Source organism: Podarcis melisellensis (assembly GCF_964234715.1).
Source record: "Podarcis melisellensis genome assembly, chromosome: 1".
Taxonomy (NCBI): domain Eukaryota; kingdom Metazoa; phylum Chordata; class Lepidosauria; order Squamata; family Lacertidae; genus Podarcis; species Podarcis melisellensis.
This window is the reverse complement of record NC_138528.1, coordinates 95076564-95094687: the sequence shown is the minus strand read 5'-3', so window position 1 is coordinate 95094687 and position 18124 is coordinate 95076564. Positions and strand designations below refer to the sequence as shown.

Here is an 18124-nt window from a genome sequence, read left to right as displayed (position 1 = left end):
TATTGTGCAATGTTCCTTAGCACCATGAAACAAAGTTACAGGTAGTTTTGAGACTTACAGTGCAAACTGAATCATGACTGCTCATGATTCCTGCTGAATTCAATGGGGCTTACTCCCATGTCTGTGGGGGGTTAGGATTGCATGAGGGTTAGGATTGCATCCTAAGGCACTATTGAGTAGTGCAAGGGTGGAGAACCTGTCAGACCCACTGAGACAAAAAGTTTCCCCACCCCTGGTCTAATGTATCTCAGCGGCAAGAACCGGCCACTGAGATTTCTCAATTGGTTTTTCATAGAACTGTAGAGTTGGAAAGGACCTTGAGGATCATCTAGTCCAGCCCTCTGCCACACAGGAATATGCAGCTGTCCCTTACGGGGATCGAACTGTTGCTGTTGTCAGCACCACACTCTAGCCAACTGAGCTATCCTGCTCACGGGGTATACTTTCCCAGAGCTATGTAAAATGCACTGAAAAGCCAGGTACAGTACCCATTATTACACAGTACATTTATATATTAATATTGTCACAGGAGCCTGAATTATTAAATGACGCTAACACACTTTTCTTTTGTTGAAGACTTTATTTTTATTTTTCAACACATACATTCCAAGTACTATTAGCACTGAGTTGATTTAGACATCTCAGTGAGCCAAGGTACTTTGTTAGGAAGGAGTCTGTGAGCTTCTGAAATCCTTCTCAACTACCCCCATTCCTTCATTGTGGCTGTGAGGAAGAGGCTGGGAGATTTCACTTCATTTGCTTCAATAGCCCATGGTTGAAGTTGCCTTGTTTCAACAAGTCATAGTTAATCACAGCTTGTTGCCCTTCAATTCACTCTTTTTTGCGCCTCACATTTCTTGACTCCTGCAGTCAACTAACTGGGGATAAATTACGTTGAGAGGGAGAATCCAATGTCACTGGCTTGGTATATGGTTTAAGGTTTTTGTATGTAAAGTAGAACTGTAGGCCTCATTGCGGAGACCTAAACGGCCTGATAAATCCCCCACACTTTATGTTTGATGTCCCTGTTGTACGCAATGGTATGGATTATAAGGATCAAGCCCTGCAGAACAGGACATAGTTTTACTGTGCAATTGACTTATTGAAGGTAGCCCTGCAATCTATTTTTAGAATGTGTAGGTCATAGTGTCAATAACTTACTGTCAATTCCATCAGATTTATTTTACATATTTGCCTTATTATGTTCCATTTATCCCTTTGCATTCCCTTATGTCTTGTCCAGTCATTTTTGAGGGACTTACTCTGGAGCAGAACCTTGCACTGGCAGATGACACCTTTTTATCTGATGCTCAGCTCCTGAACCATGTGGCTAACTGGCCTTACAAGTTTTGTTTCCTAATTAGATGAGTTGAGTTTTTATAATGAGAGGAGTCATTAGAAGGCAGGATTAAAAACCAGCCCTGCTTTTAGGGTTCTTTAACATACCTGCCAGCATTATGGAGATGATCGATGCCCAATAGGTATAACTATTCATGATTTTGCAAATGGCATAATCTATTAATGTGAGCTTATTAGTGTGCTAATGGAGATACACTAAAAGCAAGACAATTCTCGGAAGCAGAACCTTGGTTTTGACAGGTAAAAATGGAAGTCCTTTTTCTTTTAGCCTTGAACAATTTGCCTGAACTATTATTATACATTTGTATGCTTGCATAAAAGAGTGCATGTATCTGGTCTGACCCTTTTATAGTTTGAATTTTTGCTCAGAAAAGATTATCTACTTTCAGGATCCTTACCCCAATACCCCATTTTACTTTTGCAGGAGAATAGAACTTGCTACATGTAGTATATTCATTTTAATAAAACATCTGAGATAAATACATACACACACACACATATAATCTGGAAATTCACTTTGTGTCACAAAAGGTATTTTCTTTATTAGTACCCACAATTGCTTATATGTTAATTTCTTCACTTCTACAAAGATTGTTTCAAAGCACAACTGTTAAACTTTGTATTTCGTGTAGAAATCATGAATATGTTGGAATGGTGTAGTAGAATTTTAGTGTTTACATGTGGGGACAGGATAGGAATTGCTACTGATTCCACGAAGTATGCTATTGGTATATATTGGAGCTAAGATGATATCTGGAACAGGACTGGTGCCAAGGATTTGCCATTTGCTGGGGCCATACACCCCAGCAGGGAGGTCACTGACAAGAGACCCCTAGACTTAATGCATTGAGGAGGTAGATTAAGTTGGTGTTTGTGGAGTGTGTCGTTTCAAAGGTCCAGCAAAACCTGGACTTGACACTGATAAAAGAGAGGTTAAGATTTGAGTACCAGTTCCCTCTACTCAAACTGACTGGTCCCATTTTGAGTTTGGTGCAGCTCCATTCAATCTGTATCTTCCTCAAAATGGGTCTTGCACCCTACCCATTCCTATTTCCTCACTTTCCCAAAGGAGAAGAGATTTTGTAGCATGCACAACAAGCAGCAGAGGGATAAGTTGACCTGAGAGATCCCTGTGGAGCCTTGGCATGGCTGCACTGGGTATGCAAAATGTGATTTGCTGCCTGGTATTATGAGACTTGCATGGCAGTGTTCTGATCCAATGCCACATCACACATAGAAAGAAGCATGGGTTGGTCAGGACCATGGATAGTTCCAAGTTAGCCACTTGCTCCAGCAAAGGTTGAGAGCAGACTGAGCCTTTTTAAGCTCCTGCTCTTAGACTACCTCTCTTGGGTTCCACCCGCTTGTCGCTAACTCTAGGTTCTTAAAGCCCATTCCTCTAACTGAAGAGGGGCACTCTGTTCCCTAGCCTGGTGCATTCCCTACATTGCTGGACTGTAGAGGTACTGGGGGAGGTATTTGGTTCCTCAGGTGAAGGTACCTATAAAGATCCAAATTCTTGCCCTACTGATACAGGAAGTTCTTCTGGGGGCTCATACTCCTCAGCCTTGGACTCAGTTGTTTCCTGATCCTTCAACATCAGGTTCAGAGCCACGCATCTGATCTGTCTCCTTAGCTAGAAAGTCTGCAGCCTCTGACTCCATGTTGTAACCACTGCTGGACTCTGGGCTCATAACATGCATCCATGGAGAAGATCTTTATGATTCAGTTCTGTTTTTTCCTTGTCCCTCTTCCTATTCACCATGATGTGGTCTCAGATAGCATGATGGTCCACTTCAGAAAAGGGTGTGTGTCTGTTGGCCTTTCATGCCCTATTTTGTCTTCTATTACTGTTTTCCTTGTGCTACAGAGGCATACATGGGTGTTTTATTGCCCATGCAAATATATAGTGAGGGAGGAGACACAAATAAATTTTAAATAATATTTTGTTTTTATATAATTTGTGAAGTCCCAAGTCTAGCACTGTTGATTTCTATAGACACTTTAAACTCTGCTCATGATCCTTACAGTTTGATATAGAACTTTAGCTAATGAACTATCCAGAATCACAGTTGACAAAACAGTGTGGTTGTCTTTTACATTAAGTTAAACTTTTCTTTAATGTTTGTTTTAGGATGAATGATGGACAATAATATCATACGGGACAAATCAAAATACTGGGGTCAGTATTTCATCATGGGGATATTGGACTGAATTTGGTTGACCCAGAAGCAGTTAAATTGAATCATAAGTGTAGTACTCTGAAACATTTTTAGTCTCAGTTGACTTAAGTTGACTTATTTTGTTTATAAAATCAGTTTAAAGAGTGCTGCTTGATTTTGTTTCTATACTATGTTTGCAGGTGTTATTCAAAATAAAATAAAAAATTAGCTTTTGTGGTCTAACATTCAAACTTTTGATGCAACTTGAGAGTGCTGGATAAAACTGAGGATTAAAAAAAATCAACAGCATTGTGTCAGAAAGTGAAATGTTATTAGTGAACTTCAAATGAGGTTTCGGGATTCTCAAAGACTCTGGAGACATTTAGCTGCCTTTCCTTTCCTATGTAGAATTGAATAGGGGCAGTCAATCAGTGCTTTCACTTTCCTCATGGAATGAATAAAGCTGAGGCTTTTATTTACAGACAGCTGAGATAAAGGAAAGGAACTGTGTGGTGGCCTGCATTGTTTCTACCAGCTATAATCTAATGTTGCTTCCACAGTCCTCTTCCCTGCTCCAGATATTTTTTTCTGAATAAAGAGCTGAAGGAATAATTCCTTTGGCATTAGTTTCTTAGTCCAAGATTATTCACATGTGTGAGAGTTGTTCCACTACAGCCTAAAAATGACTAAAGCAGCAAACCAGTACAGAAGCACAATTTGACCATTGGCTAGAACTAGCCGTATAGTCTATAGCTGACTGCTCAAAAGTAAGCCCCCTCCAGTTCAACTGGACATACTTTCAGGTAAGAGTGTATAGAATTGCAGGCTAAATCCCCAAAACATGATCAACTGCTTTGTAATTTGCTTGGGTTAGCATTTTATGCAGGGCATCATTAAAAAACAAACAGTAAATGAAGCTGGTGGTTGCTAATATACTGTGAGGTGCTGAACTTGCAGTTTATAGATTGCCCTTTTTAATGAAATAGCATCAAGGTCTTAAATAAAGTTTAGAGTATGATTTATAAATCTACTTTATGAAAACCCCACAGCCACAGAAGTTTCTTTTACCATGTACCTTGTTCGGTTAATAACAAGAACAGAAACTTTATTCAAAACTTGAGAATCAAAACAATGGTTATTGTAAGTGACATTCAGTATTTATACTAGCTACAATTTTGAGATACTGAAAGTCTGGAAATGGAAATGGAGAACCATGTTTTGTTGACTCCCCCAAAAATAAAATAAAAATGCTTTTAACTTGCCTTGTAATTTTTCTTTTCCATGAAAACTCTGTAGAATTTGGGGCCATTATTTTTAGATGGATCCTTAGCAAATTGGTAACAACAAGAACAACATTACAAAAGGTATTCATACAAACTGAGAGCCTAGGTATGTGTATAAGTTGAGATACACAAAATATGGCTTGATAATGAAGGGAAAACTGCATATAAGAATTAAGCAGCACGTAAGAGTGGGTAAATTATCAATCAAAATAACATATTAAGGACACAGAAAAGAATAGAATGAAGAGTTTTTAATTTGCATTACTTTTTTTAAAAATAGAGGTTCCAATTGCTCTGCAGACATAGAGAAAATGGGCAATAAATATGTAAGAAGCTAATTTATTAACTTGGTTCCTGCCTATTATGGGGAAGACAAGGAGACTAGTTTGCTGTCTGAAGACATAACTTTTCAAACACAATGACTATCAGTTGCAATGTATCCTGTGGATCCTCATAAATCTCTATAGAGCAGGCTTTTTTATTCCTCACTACAGGCTTTTTTTTTTACCCACAGCTCTTCCCAACAGATTGGTTCACAAAAGAGCATTGCTGGCTCCGTCTTCTCACTCGTACTATATCCAGTCCTACGCAGTGGGGTTCATTGGCAGTGAATGTGTTTAGGAAGGAGTTGCTGTCAGCATTGTTGACACTTTCAAAGAACTTTCTTGTAGAACTGTCAAGGAAGTCATTATGGTGTGCATTAGTTGTATCCTGTGTTTTTTAAGTATAGCGGTTGTTATTGGCAGGGTTGATTCCAAAAAATTATGTCGGTATTTGGGCAAGATGCACTTAGAGGTACCGTTGACTAGAAGCAAGCTGAACAAAGTGATACTTCTCTCAGAGCTTTTTGAGTGCTCTGGGCAAAGTGAGAATGGTCTTGGGAGTTTAGCAGGTGGAGGAGACTCTTGAGAGTCCCATGGACTGCAAGTAGATCAAACCTCTCCATTCTGAAGGAAATCAGCCCTGAGTGCTCACTGGAAGGACAGATCGTGAAGCTGAGGCTCCAGTACTTTGGCCACCTCATGAGAAGAGAAGACTCCCTGGAAAAGACCCTGATGTTGGGAAAGATTGAGGGCACAAGGAGAAGGGGGCGACAGAGGACGAGATGGTTGGATAGTGTTTTCGAGGTTACCAAACTGCGGGAGGCAGTGGAAGACAGGTGTGCCTGGCGTGCTCTGGTCCATGGGGTCACGAAGAGTCGGACATGACTAAACAACTAAACAACAACAAATCTTGAACCTTTTTGACTTAGCGCTGCATAAGAAGACACAACCTGTGTGTCCAGCACAGCCGCAACACATCAAAGGGCGGGGGGCAAGAGTGAAATGGAGAAAGCCCAGAGGAGCATCTCTGGGGATGCAGTCAGTGTGTGCAGGGACTAAAAGAATTCATGCTTCCTTACCCCTCAAATAAAAAGTACAGATTCTGGGGCTGCAAAGAACCTTCTGGATTTTGCAGCCAAGGTAGCATTTTGTGCCTCAAGGCTGGCCAGAGAAAAAAACGAGTGAAGGTCTCTTTGCTATGTTATACAACTCTGGGGGCAAGAAACAATGTGAATAAAAGTGTAGAGGGTCTCATAAATCCAAGTTCTGCATAGGATGCTGTTTTTGCAGAAGGTAAAAAGGCATGTGTCAGCTTGCTGGAAGATGGAGTTCTCTATCATTGAGCTTCCATCTGGTCATATCCTGTGTTCTTTTTTATTTTGTGACCAGACACTGAGGACAAACAAAAAAGGGAGAGTAAAGTGATGAAATGTGACCTTTTGTTTGTTTGTTTGTTTGTTTGTTTGTTTAGCTGCTTTTTTCTCTTGCTCTTCTTTTTTATCCCGGAGACTTACTGGACTCTTAAAACTTAGCAATTAAAATCATTTGATGATTGCAAAAAAAAAAAACAAATCTTGAACCTCTGTGGAGCTATCTTTGCCTGTGAAACCTGTGACTGTTAGGGAAGAACACATGTAGGGAGGGGGTAGGAGCATGGTGATTAGTCCCACATGTATCCACTTGATTGTACAATCCCTACATGTGGTCATTTGCCATGTTTTTTGTATGGACTTACGTGTACAAACTTTTATGGACATGCAAAATGGGTATAGGGATGGTTGAGGGAACATGGAAAGACAGGTCCACATTAACTCGGCCATCTGTACAATTTCTATGCATTTTCAGGGTTGTGTACATGATTTAGGACCATATATAGGAACAGTACAACTCCTGCTGCTCCCCAATCATGCATCCTGTTTTATTCTCTTAAGATGCTTTGAAATGAATGATACAGAGATGGAGTTTCTTTTTAAAAGAGATGGGTTATCATTTCTTCTAAAATTCATATTTTTGGTATTGAAAAAGTTCATGTTTTTGGTATTTAAAAACACCTTTCAGTTTGCTTTTAAGTCTACTTTACTTTTGTTGCAGAAGTTAGGGAAGTAAGTATGTTATCACAGAGTAGAATAAATGTCATATGCAGAGCCATAGACCATTTATTAAACAATACTGTATACCAAAAGTGGAGTTTTCACTTACAGTTATGATCGCAAACCACTTTTGGGTTCCCACACCTTGGGAAATAATTGGTGCTTATATGTATCAATTTCTCTGTCAAGAAATACAACAAAAGCATACAAGTGCTTTAAAATATATGTTATAAAATATGGCAGATAAATCAGTTTCTGCCAAGGGGGGTTGCTGCGTTGATGAGCAAGAATGCTATGGTGACATACAAATGATACATTTTCCCAGCTAGTGAAAAACGAGCTCCTTTTTATGCTTTTCTTCTTTCCATAGGGAGAAGCTGTCTGTGGCTCGTCTACAGCAGGAAGTTGCGCGAAGTAAGAGTGACAGAACAATGGTAAGTTTTGGCTTTGCATTTGTGATTTGTCCTGTTCCCATTCAGGCTTCACACACACTGGCTTTGTCTGTGATTACAATCAAAATGTAAACGTACGATTTTACAGATGATGAAATCATAACACCGCTTAGAAAGAGATCACTTCTTTTGATAGCAGGAAGTAGTAGAGAATCCCAGGAAAACATTATCGGCCATCATAATGGCTTGCTTTGACTGCTGATGACCATATGAAAAATCATGCTCATTAGGTGCATAAATAGGCAATTTTAAGATTGAAATCACATACACTTCATTAGTAATTAATCACCCAGTGCTAGCTATGGAGAATGGACAAAGAAAACCATGGAAACATGTGAAAGATTGATCATGCTCATTCTTAAGTCTTTCTTTCCATTCACCTTTTCCATACTCCATGGAAATCATTTTCCTGCTGTTACAGTATGAAGCTAGAACTTGGCAGTAGCTTGGTTTATAACTGTGACCACAGTTTTAGTGAGCCTTCTTGCACTTTTTCTTTCTATACAATACCTTTCTGAATGTAGCCTGATTGTATTGGTCTCTCCCCCCCCCCCAGATGAAGATAATGTTCCTGTGTTGGCTAAGTGAAACCCAAGGATTAAAAACGAAAGGCTCCATCCCTCTCTGTCATTTCTCATACCCATATACAAGCATGCATTATAAAATGCAAACACAAGGTCTTGAACTGGCAGTCTCTAGTTATGATGGCCATCCAAGCTCTTAAAAAAGGCAGTACTACAGAGATCAGCCAGTCCACGGTCAAGGAAGGCTGCCTCTTTACAGTGGTAGGTCAGGTGAGGTGACTGTCCCTGACTGCAGTTAAAGCATCAACTTTATTGCTTATTGATCTTCTCAAGAGATAGGCTCTTCATGCCTGCTACACTTTGCCTTTCCCTTTACAGGAGCTGCAATACACTTGATGGTCAGGCACTAGCACCAGTTCATATATTACTGCATTTAAGCAAACTGCAGAAATATGAGCGACCTACTTCTGATTCACTGTAAAATAAATTATATTTGAAGTGGGACTTATTTTCCTTGCAGTGATCTGGAAGCACACACACACACACACGTTCGCATCTGTAAGTTCCATCCTAAACACTAATTGCATGTTTGTTGAAGTTGAGTTCTCATTTATTGGTATTTCATACTTCACTATCTTGTGTTTGCCCTTCATTTGTCAATTCGGTTTTGAATGCAATTATTAGGTAACACACAGTTTCTCAAAAAATGTAACTTGAAAAAAGAGACATTGCACATACTTTTGTAAACCAATAAATCTTTAATAAAAATATGTTTAAATGAATAAATAAAATCACTTAAGCAATAAGAATCTAAGGTCAGATATGGGGGCTCCAAGTGTTGGTTCGCCAGAGGTGTCATTCATCTTTATGCCAGGGGTACACAAATGCTACCTTTCCCACTATTAAAATACAAAACTCTCTTCAAGGAACTCCCAAGTGGGCAGAAGAGAAAGTACTTCAGTTCACAGTGTGAAAACGCGCATTGTCACTTCACAAATTTTCTAGCTGGTATGCAAATAAAAATGGAATAAATATAGTAAAATCTAACATTAAAATCCAAAACAGCCACAAGTAGGCAACGCAAGAAAGGAAAAAAAAAAAGCCATGAGTAAATTCTGCCACACACAGAAAGAGCTGAAAACCACTAAAAAGCACCCAACTCTCATCTAGTGCATCATGGGTTGAAGCCATACTGTTTTTAAGTGCAGCTTGTGGAAGAACTTACCTTCGGCATTGCACCCTAATACCTGTTTGGGCAGGTGCTGTTGTAAGGATGTGTCAGTTTCCTGAGTTTCATCACACCATGGATTGGCTGGAGCATGCCTTGGGCTGCTGAACTGAGTGTTAGTAGTGACTGCTTGAACAGAAGCTGCAGCTGCAGCAGCAGGATGCTAATTGCGACCAGCGTCTTTCGCAGTTTAACCACTTGTGTGGCCTGGCTGTGGCAAATATCAGTGCTAGGCCCTCTGATGATGTTGACTCTTAGCCCTCAGGCAAGAGAAGCTGCACCCTGCTGCTCCTGGTGCTCAGTGGTAGGTCTGAACTCACTGAGGATGAAAAGCAGCAATGAGCAGGCACCGTGATCTGAAGCATTGGTCCCTTGCTTATAGGTCAGCACCAATAAATCCATTTACATGATTGTCATTTTCTACAGATAACAAGACTCTGGTTAAAAAGGAACCCATGCAACCTCTGGGCTAAGAGTCTCCTAAAGCTGTGTCTGAATGTAGACAATGGCAGAATGTAAGGATGATCTAATCAAATGATAAGGTGTATCTAATCTAATCACCCAATAATGTATATCTGGTCTATGATACACTGGATGGTTCTTGAATCCATTTTGGTAGACTTCCGTAATCATTCTATCAAGGAGGGTTCTTTAATATCACATATGTATTTGTTTAAATAGAAAATGGAAACTTTCATTGGAACTTTCCCTGATCAACACAATTCGTAAACAGATGAAGTGAAAAGCGCCCTTTTCAATTGTGACTTGTAATAGTGAATTTATAGTTGGCTTTTTAATATTTGCCACCTGTATCTCTGCAACACCTGTAGATCTGAAGCAAGAATGTGTAGCATGAGAACTTTTTGACCTCTGCGTCTTGCACTTTCCATTTGTCCCAAAATTTTCATGCCTGCATAGAAAACAGTTTCTAGTTTATACTGTTGCTTTCTCAACATGAATAGTGTTAAGAACATGCCGTGTGGGATTTTATTCCATTTGTACAAAGTTCGGTGTTAATCTCCCTTCTGACTATAACCAGCTGAACATTTCATCTGTAGCATTTGTAAGAAAGAAAAGGTTGTGACACTATCCCAGGTAGTACACTGGAGTCACTGCAGCAGAAATTAGTGGACCAGTATAACAGTAGCATTTGCAGCACAAAGGTGGTTTCACATACCTGTCAAAAACAGTACATGCTCATACTCAGAACAAATAAGTGGCACCTGTATAATAGTTGCATTTACAGAACACATTTCTTGTCAGAGGGGAAAGGCTGTTCAAGTTTCCCTGTATTTGAATGTGACTCAGATTCATTTTGAAATGTCATGGTCCACTTGGCTCTGTCAGGAACTGGCATGGTTTAACAGCCCCAGATACAAGAGAAGGAGGAAGGAAACAGAGATGAGTAAGATGGGGGACTGGAAGGTGAGCATAAGATAATTATTTGTGCCTAAGTTGGCGAAAGGTGGAGTTTGGAAGGTTGTCCTTCTCAGTTTGCCAGGCCTAGTGGGCATCTTGACGAAGATTGGCATCTTGAGGTTGCAAATACTGCTGCCATTGCAGGTTGGGACTAGCTATAGAACTTGTGCTGGGGCAGGGACCAGCACTACCTTTAACTGTCATGGCTTTCCCCCACAGACTTCTGTGGATTGTAGTTGGGTTATAGTTGGGTTAGATCAATGTTTCCCAAACTTCGGTCTCCAGCTGCTTTTGGACTACAATTTCCATTATCCCTGACCACTGGTCTTGCTAGCTAGGCATGATGGGAGTTGTAGTCCAAAAACAGCTGGAGATCCAAGTTTGGAAAACACTGGGTTAGATGCTGAGAAATCTTTAGCGCTATCACTTACAGAAATACAGTGTCCCAGGATCTCTGAGAAGAGGGAATGGCAGCATTGTGGACATGTCCTTAAATTTGCATGTGGCCACAATTCAGCAGACAATTACATGCACATTATCGCTTCTTTTGTAGCTAGTGCTATAACTTGTCACCGCATTGTTTCCTATGGTAGAAAAACAATAGTGTCTTCAGTGAAACAAAATACCTAATATAACTGAAGAATATAAGCAGCCACTATTATTATTATTATTATTATTATTATTATTATTATTATTATTATTATTACATTGTTATTATTAATACCTGCCCTTCACCAGTAGGTCCCAAGTCACATGTGTTTGTAATGATTTATATTTTAGCACAAGTCAGATTTTCAGTATTATTTCATCTACTATTTGTGGCTCATACTCCTATTCTTTGCATATTTCAAAATCCTATGTCTCCTCCTAACAACATTAGCTCTTATTGCATTTTCTTTGTCCCATGGCCTGTAGCATTCATGCTATTTATTTATGAAGGTTAAAATGGAATCAGTTGTGTGATATTCCCTTTCATGTTGGCGTAGATGTCACTAAGGGTGGGCCAGAAGCCCTTATTTGCTGTGTTCCCCACTGTGGGTTTAAGTGATACAAAGTGATTATCGTGGCTTCTTCTCTGTATCCATCTAATTCACACCTGCACCCTTTTGTAGAAACACACCATGTTAACTGAATATGAGATCCCAGTTGAATTGGTCCCCTCCCTTTTCGTAATCCTTCAGCGTTAGATTGATTTATGAATGTATCAGATTCTTTGTTAGCATGTAAACCTCTAATTAATTTAAAGCCCTCCTGGGAAAAATTAAAGCCCTGGTTAAGACTTTCAACAGGCTCAGATGGTGCTAATAATAGGAAAACAAGTTATATTAATGAGTTTCAATGTGATCATCCCTATCACTGCTGTACCATAATTTCTGGCAAAAAATATAGCCCACTATATTAAAAAAGGGGAAAGAAAAAGGTTGAGCATACAAAGAACCCTAAATAAATTGTGCTGTGCCATTTGAGATGCTACTTCCTTGAGTTCTTGAGAATTGAGTTATTGAGAGATATAATGAAAAGTCTAGATTATGAAAAGCCAAACCTGATTGTTTATCTAGCAAGATTGAACTTTCAATAAAAAAAATGATGGGGGGAAATGATTTTTCCTGGGAGTTTTTGTTTAATAAGGTGCCCTTTTGAAAACATAACTGTTACGTTCTGACTTTCTGATATATCGAATGGCGCAATTCATATGCTTTTGGATATGCTCCAGTTAATGCGTATCTATTTTTGGGTCCTATGCCAGCCAGTTTCATTACACTGTGCTTATTAAAAGGATGCATTACATTTAAAAAAATGCATTCACATAGAGCCATTATTTAAGTGTCACCTTAATTGGAGAATTCTGCATTGCCTGGTTTGGTGGAAGGGGGAGAATAGTAATTTTCTTTAGTGAATTTTCCATCTAAAAATATTTGAAATGAGCTATGAATGATACAGTACATTGAAAGGGGTTAGTTCTAGGGTCAGCAGAAGACTGCTAACTTGGTCAGTGCCTCCCTTTCCTTTGCATATGCTGAAAAGTCACTCTGGATGGCCCCTAATTTGAGGAATTTCCCACTAAAGCACACCTATGTTGCAGCCCACACTGTTCAAGGGAGTCAACTGTACACACATTTTGGGGGGGAACGCTTGGTGATGCAGTTTTGTCCCCACTCCGTGTGTGTTCAGTCTACACACAAAATGACTGAAAAGTGCTTAACTGGGTAAAAGATTAGAGAAATTGTGAAAGAACTAAAAATCAAGAGTTCAATGGGACTCTGTGAAAATTGTATAGGATTAATGGTGGAATATTAAACTGGGGAAACCGTAGAAGTGTAAGAGCTAGAGCAGGGGTTGGCAAACTAAGGTCCGCGGGCTGGATGCGGCCCACTGGGCTTGTTAATCCAGCCCGCGAACCTTGTGGATCCTGCGGCCTGCTCAGTCAGTCCCCGCGCTAAACCATTGTGACTGACTTCCATGGCGCCGGCACGGCTCCGGATTGGCTGCAGGAAGCTCCTGAACGCTGAAAAGCCGGAAGTAAGTGTTCCAGTTTCGAAACATTTTTCAGAAACTGAACATCTGATGCGACTTCCACTTGAGTGCAGGAAGCTCTCCTTGAGTGCAGTCGGAAGCCACGCCTTGGTTTTCAAATGCTTTGGGGAGTCGAACAGACTTCCGGAATGGATTAAGTTCGAGAACCAAGGTTCGACTGTACTATAATACAATTCAAAGCAGTTTCGTAATAACAACATAAAATATTATTTAAGATGTGCTGCATATTGTAAAGAGATGTTTTACATCGATTCATATCAGCTTTCTTGTTATGCCGGGAAACTGTAATATTTATTTACTTGGTGGTTGAGCAGGCAATTGAGTCCAGTTCAAGTCCAACATTTTGTCTGCTACAGCACTAATAGCACTACCCTTTAATGACATATACGTACAAAACCTTATACCCAATGAATTTGCATTCTTTCTGGAAGCATACCTCCTACTACCAGCAATAAGTCAATGGCTTCTTTGTGATTGACAGTGGTTAGGAATATATCTTGCAATCACCCATCCTTCACTGATCATGTTGATTCTATTGAACCATAGTGGAGAAAGGGCCACAGCTCGGTGGCAGAGCAACTGCTTTGCGTGCAGAAGGTCTCAGATGCAATCCCTGGCATCTTCTGAGAGTGTGAGAGAGACCCCTTTCTGAGAGCTGCTGACTAAAGCTCAGTCGCAAAAGAGGGCTCATGTGTTGAGAGTTTTGTATTGTTTTTTAAACACAGAGTGTTTTCAATATTCCAGAGCACCACAGTAAGGGCAAAGTACTTACCATTGCTATAGAGATTCCTGCTTTCATCGTTTAACCTTCTCCCTTAATGTCTGTGTATTTCTCTTTGCTATTGTAACTCTTTTCCCCCCTCCAAATGCTATGCGACTTCAACCTCTTCTGACATTAATGCTGCTCCATTAATCAGCTGGCAGGGAGTGCATCTGAACTCTGCACAGTTGGCTGTGTGAGAGGTCCAGTGCGTTCTCTCGGCAGCGTACTGGGTCTTTACTGGGGGAGTTGGGAGTTACATGCCTGCTTTTGAAATAGCTGTCTTACACATGGAAGCGCAATGTACCTCCTCCAGCTTGGAAGCGCTTTTCTATCACAGAAGAGATAAATCTGTGCAATTGCCTGGGGCAACTAGGAAGTCTGTTGATGCAAAAGCATTAAGGTCATTTGGAAATTGATGTTGTTTAGTAGTAAATGAAGTGTTAACAGATGAGATACAAAAGACTAAATTATCCAATTTTTTAAAAAGAGAATTTTCAACATTCAATGTTTTTAAATTGGTTTCCAGTAGCTGTAGCTTTAATAAAGAATAGCATATTATTGTAAATGTCTGGCATTTCTTCTAACATTTCCCCCAGGATTGTTCTCCGTTATTTTCTGCTTGCATAGGTGTGAATGTATGTATAACCCTGTTTTGCTAAGGTTAATTGCAGATTCATTTTTGAAATCAAATCCCATCCCAAAAGGAGAAGCGTAGGTGAGGCCAGCAGACGTGTTGTGTGTATGTGTGTGTATGAGAGAGTCAGTCAGACAGTCATTCGACCTTCCATAGATCACAGGATGCAATTTAGTGCTACCCACTTCCAACCATTTCATCTGCACAAATGTTTCAGGTTGCCAAGTGTAACAATATGCCTTCTCCCCTACATGCTGTTTTGTGGGTTAGGTAAAGGTAAAGGGACCCCTGACCGTTAGGTCCAGTCATGGACAACTCTGGGATTGCGGCACTCATCTTGCTTTACTGGCCGAGGGAGCCAGGGTACAGCTTCCAGGTCATGTGGCCAGCATGACTAAGCCGGTTCTGGTGAACCAGAGCAGCGCACAGAAACACTGTTTACCTTCCCACCGGAGCGGTACCTATTTATCTACTTGCACTTTATTTCTGGGGTGTGGAATAGAAGATGGGGGGAAGATCATATTGTGCAAGTGGAAGTCCTTGTGTAGGGCTTCTCCTGATGAAGCAGGTTAGGAAAATCTGATTGGTTTATGCCTAGCTGCAATTGCTTAGAGCAGAGATGGGGGTATCTTGCTACCCTCCACATGCTATTGGAGTCCAACTCCCACCAGCACCCACTAGCCTGGCTCAGTGGTCAGAGATGATGGAGAGTTGTACTCTGGCATCATCTAGAGGGCCACAGTTTCTTTGCTCCTGTCTTCAAGAAATGTCAGCAGAATTTCCATTGTTTTGTGAAGCTGAATTGCTCATATATGTATCTAATCTCTGCAACAAGAAAGCTCATAGGTTTTTTTATAAGGTTGTTAGCAAAAGAGCACCATTCTGACACTTCTGAAAATTTTCATGTTATGAAATCTAGTTTGAATTTAATTTAACAATGAACATTAAATCATATTAACTCTTTGACAAAGTGAAACTCATTTCCATTTCCTAATCTTTGAAATGACCTTAAATGCCACCCTGTCATCTTTTGGAAGTTAGCTGCTAGGAATTTTACAGTGTGGTGCCAGGAAATAAAAACCTGTTGCTGAATGACTTCTGTTTAAACTCTGTATCATAAATCATCCTTTCAGACCCTGACTCTATTAGGCCAACTTCTAACCCATATTGCATTAACTTGGAAGTGCCCTGCTAGGATTCTTTAAAAAGTACTGTACCACATATTTAGATTTGCTGCAATGTTACCACTAAAGCTGGAGCCACAACAGAACGCTGGACCTTTTCTTTAAAGCAATTTCATCTTCTACCTCATTTCCATTCACGCCCCCTCCCCTTTTGATTTGCCTTGCCTGTTTCTGTTTAACACTCTATTTCTGCCTCCTGCTGGACATCTCAGTCTCTTTTTTGTGGTAGATCACACTGTGCAGATTGGATGTCCTGCAAGCAATTCCTTTTGTTTTTTCCCTTTGTAAAATTTATTTTTTAGCCTTCTATTTTGATATAACAAGTTATAGGCTAAATAATGATGATGTGCATCTTGCATATTCAGATTCTGTGTAATCTAGAACCTCAGCAGAGGTGCTTTCTGAAAGCTGCCCTCGTAGTTGCCAGATGGTTTCAAACTCCAAAGCATAACTCATTGATTGAACTCATTAGATTTTTCACCACTTCATGAGGATATTTATTGGTTTGGGGTTTCCTATCATCTCTAGACTTTAGGAAGCATATTTGTGAGGCACGTGTGACAGTAAGCCACACTGTAGGACAGGCTTCCTCAACCTTGGCCCTCCAGATGTTTTTGGCCTACAACTCCCATGATTCCTAGCTAGCAGGACCAGTGGTCAGGGATGATGGGAATTGTAGTCTCAAATTATTTGGAGGGCAGAGGTTGAGGAAGCCTGCTGTAGGACTTGCTTCAGAATAAGTGTGTACAGAAGTGAGCTTTAGCTTCTTTAATCTGAGAGTGATTGTTTCATCTTAAAAGGGTTAAAATCAAAAAGGATTATAAGAAACGCAGAAGCTAAGGGCCAAACCATCCTATGATACAAGAGATCCATGCATGTCTTTCCTGTTGAATGCATGCTACTTTGGTGATCAGTAATGAGGTTAATTTTAACCTTTTCCTTCCATGTTGGTTTCCCAGTCTAAGCCTCCAAAGTTGCTATTAGCCTAGTGGAGGGGGAAAAGGCAATTAAATGTATTATACCTTTTCCTCCCATTTTTCCTGCAAAGTTTTAATCGGAGAAATAGTTGTTGGAAAAGATTGATCTCTCCCCCCCCCCCCACATCCAAACCTGATTTGGGCTCTCCACTTCTGCTTTTAAGCATTGAAAATAGATGTTAGGTGAGCTGCAACTTATGTCTAGTTTGGGCCTATCTTTTAAAAATTGTTCTGTATTTTTCAAGTTCTTAAAAGAGTTTCATTTTCTCACTATTTTCCAGGAAATGTAGAGTTTATCTCAGCAGTGCTCTACTTAATAGTAGTAAACACTACTCTTACTAAATTCAAAGTAAAAGTTTTGGCTTTGACAACCCCTATAACTGTTAAATCATTTTCAGGATTAAAAAGCATCAACATACCTAATGCATTAGTCTTGTGTGGATGTTTCATGGATGCCTTGGTTTTCATAATGTTTATAAAATGAAAATTCACTCAGAGCATTATCACATTTAATGGAATCTGCACCTATTGTGGCTCTATTTCTATTATTCCTCTTAAGAGTTTCTTCATAATAGGCTTTCTTTAAAATAATACCAGCTTTTAATTTCCTAGGTCATACCTGTGTTTAGCAAGAGTCAGTGCTCAGCAACTCTTATATTCCACAATGATCTTATGACTAATTCCACTTCTTCATCTTCCTTTACATTTTTTAAAATTAAAATTAATACCAATACTAACTTGATTTCTTTTTTCATTTTGAGCATGTAACTTATATTGAGTTTCAAGAGGAAACACCCCCCCCCCCAATATTTTTAAAAGTACACAGTTATCTCTGTCACCAAAAATGATCTTCAGAAAGAGAGATGATCTTTTATAACTGGCTGGAATATTCTGTTTCCCTCTGATTTTTTCTCGTTTTCTTTTTCAAATTAATGAGCATAAGATTTATCATAACATATTCATAAAATATATGATGAAAATTTGACCCGTTTATAGTGTGAATTACATTATTGAGTCTCAGCTCAGTAAGCAATAACTCTGGCAGTTCTTAATATAACTGATTCTCCTTTTCTTCCAGAAGAGGGAGCTGTATACATTTAAATAGTTCCATTACTAAAAACCAAACAACAACACACAACCACCTCTGTTTAAGTAGAATCTTTATCATAAGTGATGATTAGATTTGTTTGT

At 39.6% G+C, this 18124-nt stretch overlaps 1 protein-coding gene across 9 annotated transcripts in view; it reads left to right on the top strand.

Moving 5' to 3' along the window:
• Window positions 1-18124, top strand: part of NCKAP5 (NCK associated protein 5) — a 617165-nt gene that overhangs the window by 294637 nt on the left and 304404 nt on the right. For all 9 annotated transcript variants that reach the window (XM_081921458.1, XM_081921453.1, XM_081921455.1 and 6 more), the window contains one exon: window positions 7588-7651. In XM_081921458.1, coding sequence (XP_081777584.1) covers window positions 7588-7651 — 64 coding nt within the window. The remainder of the gene's footprint in view (window positions 1-7587; window positions 7652-18124) is intronic.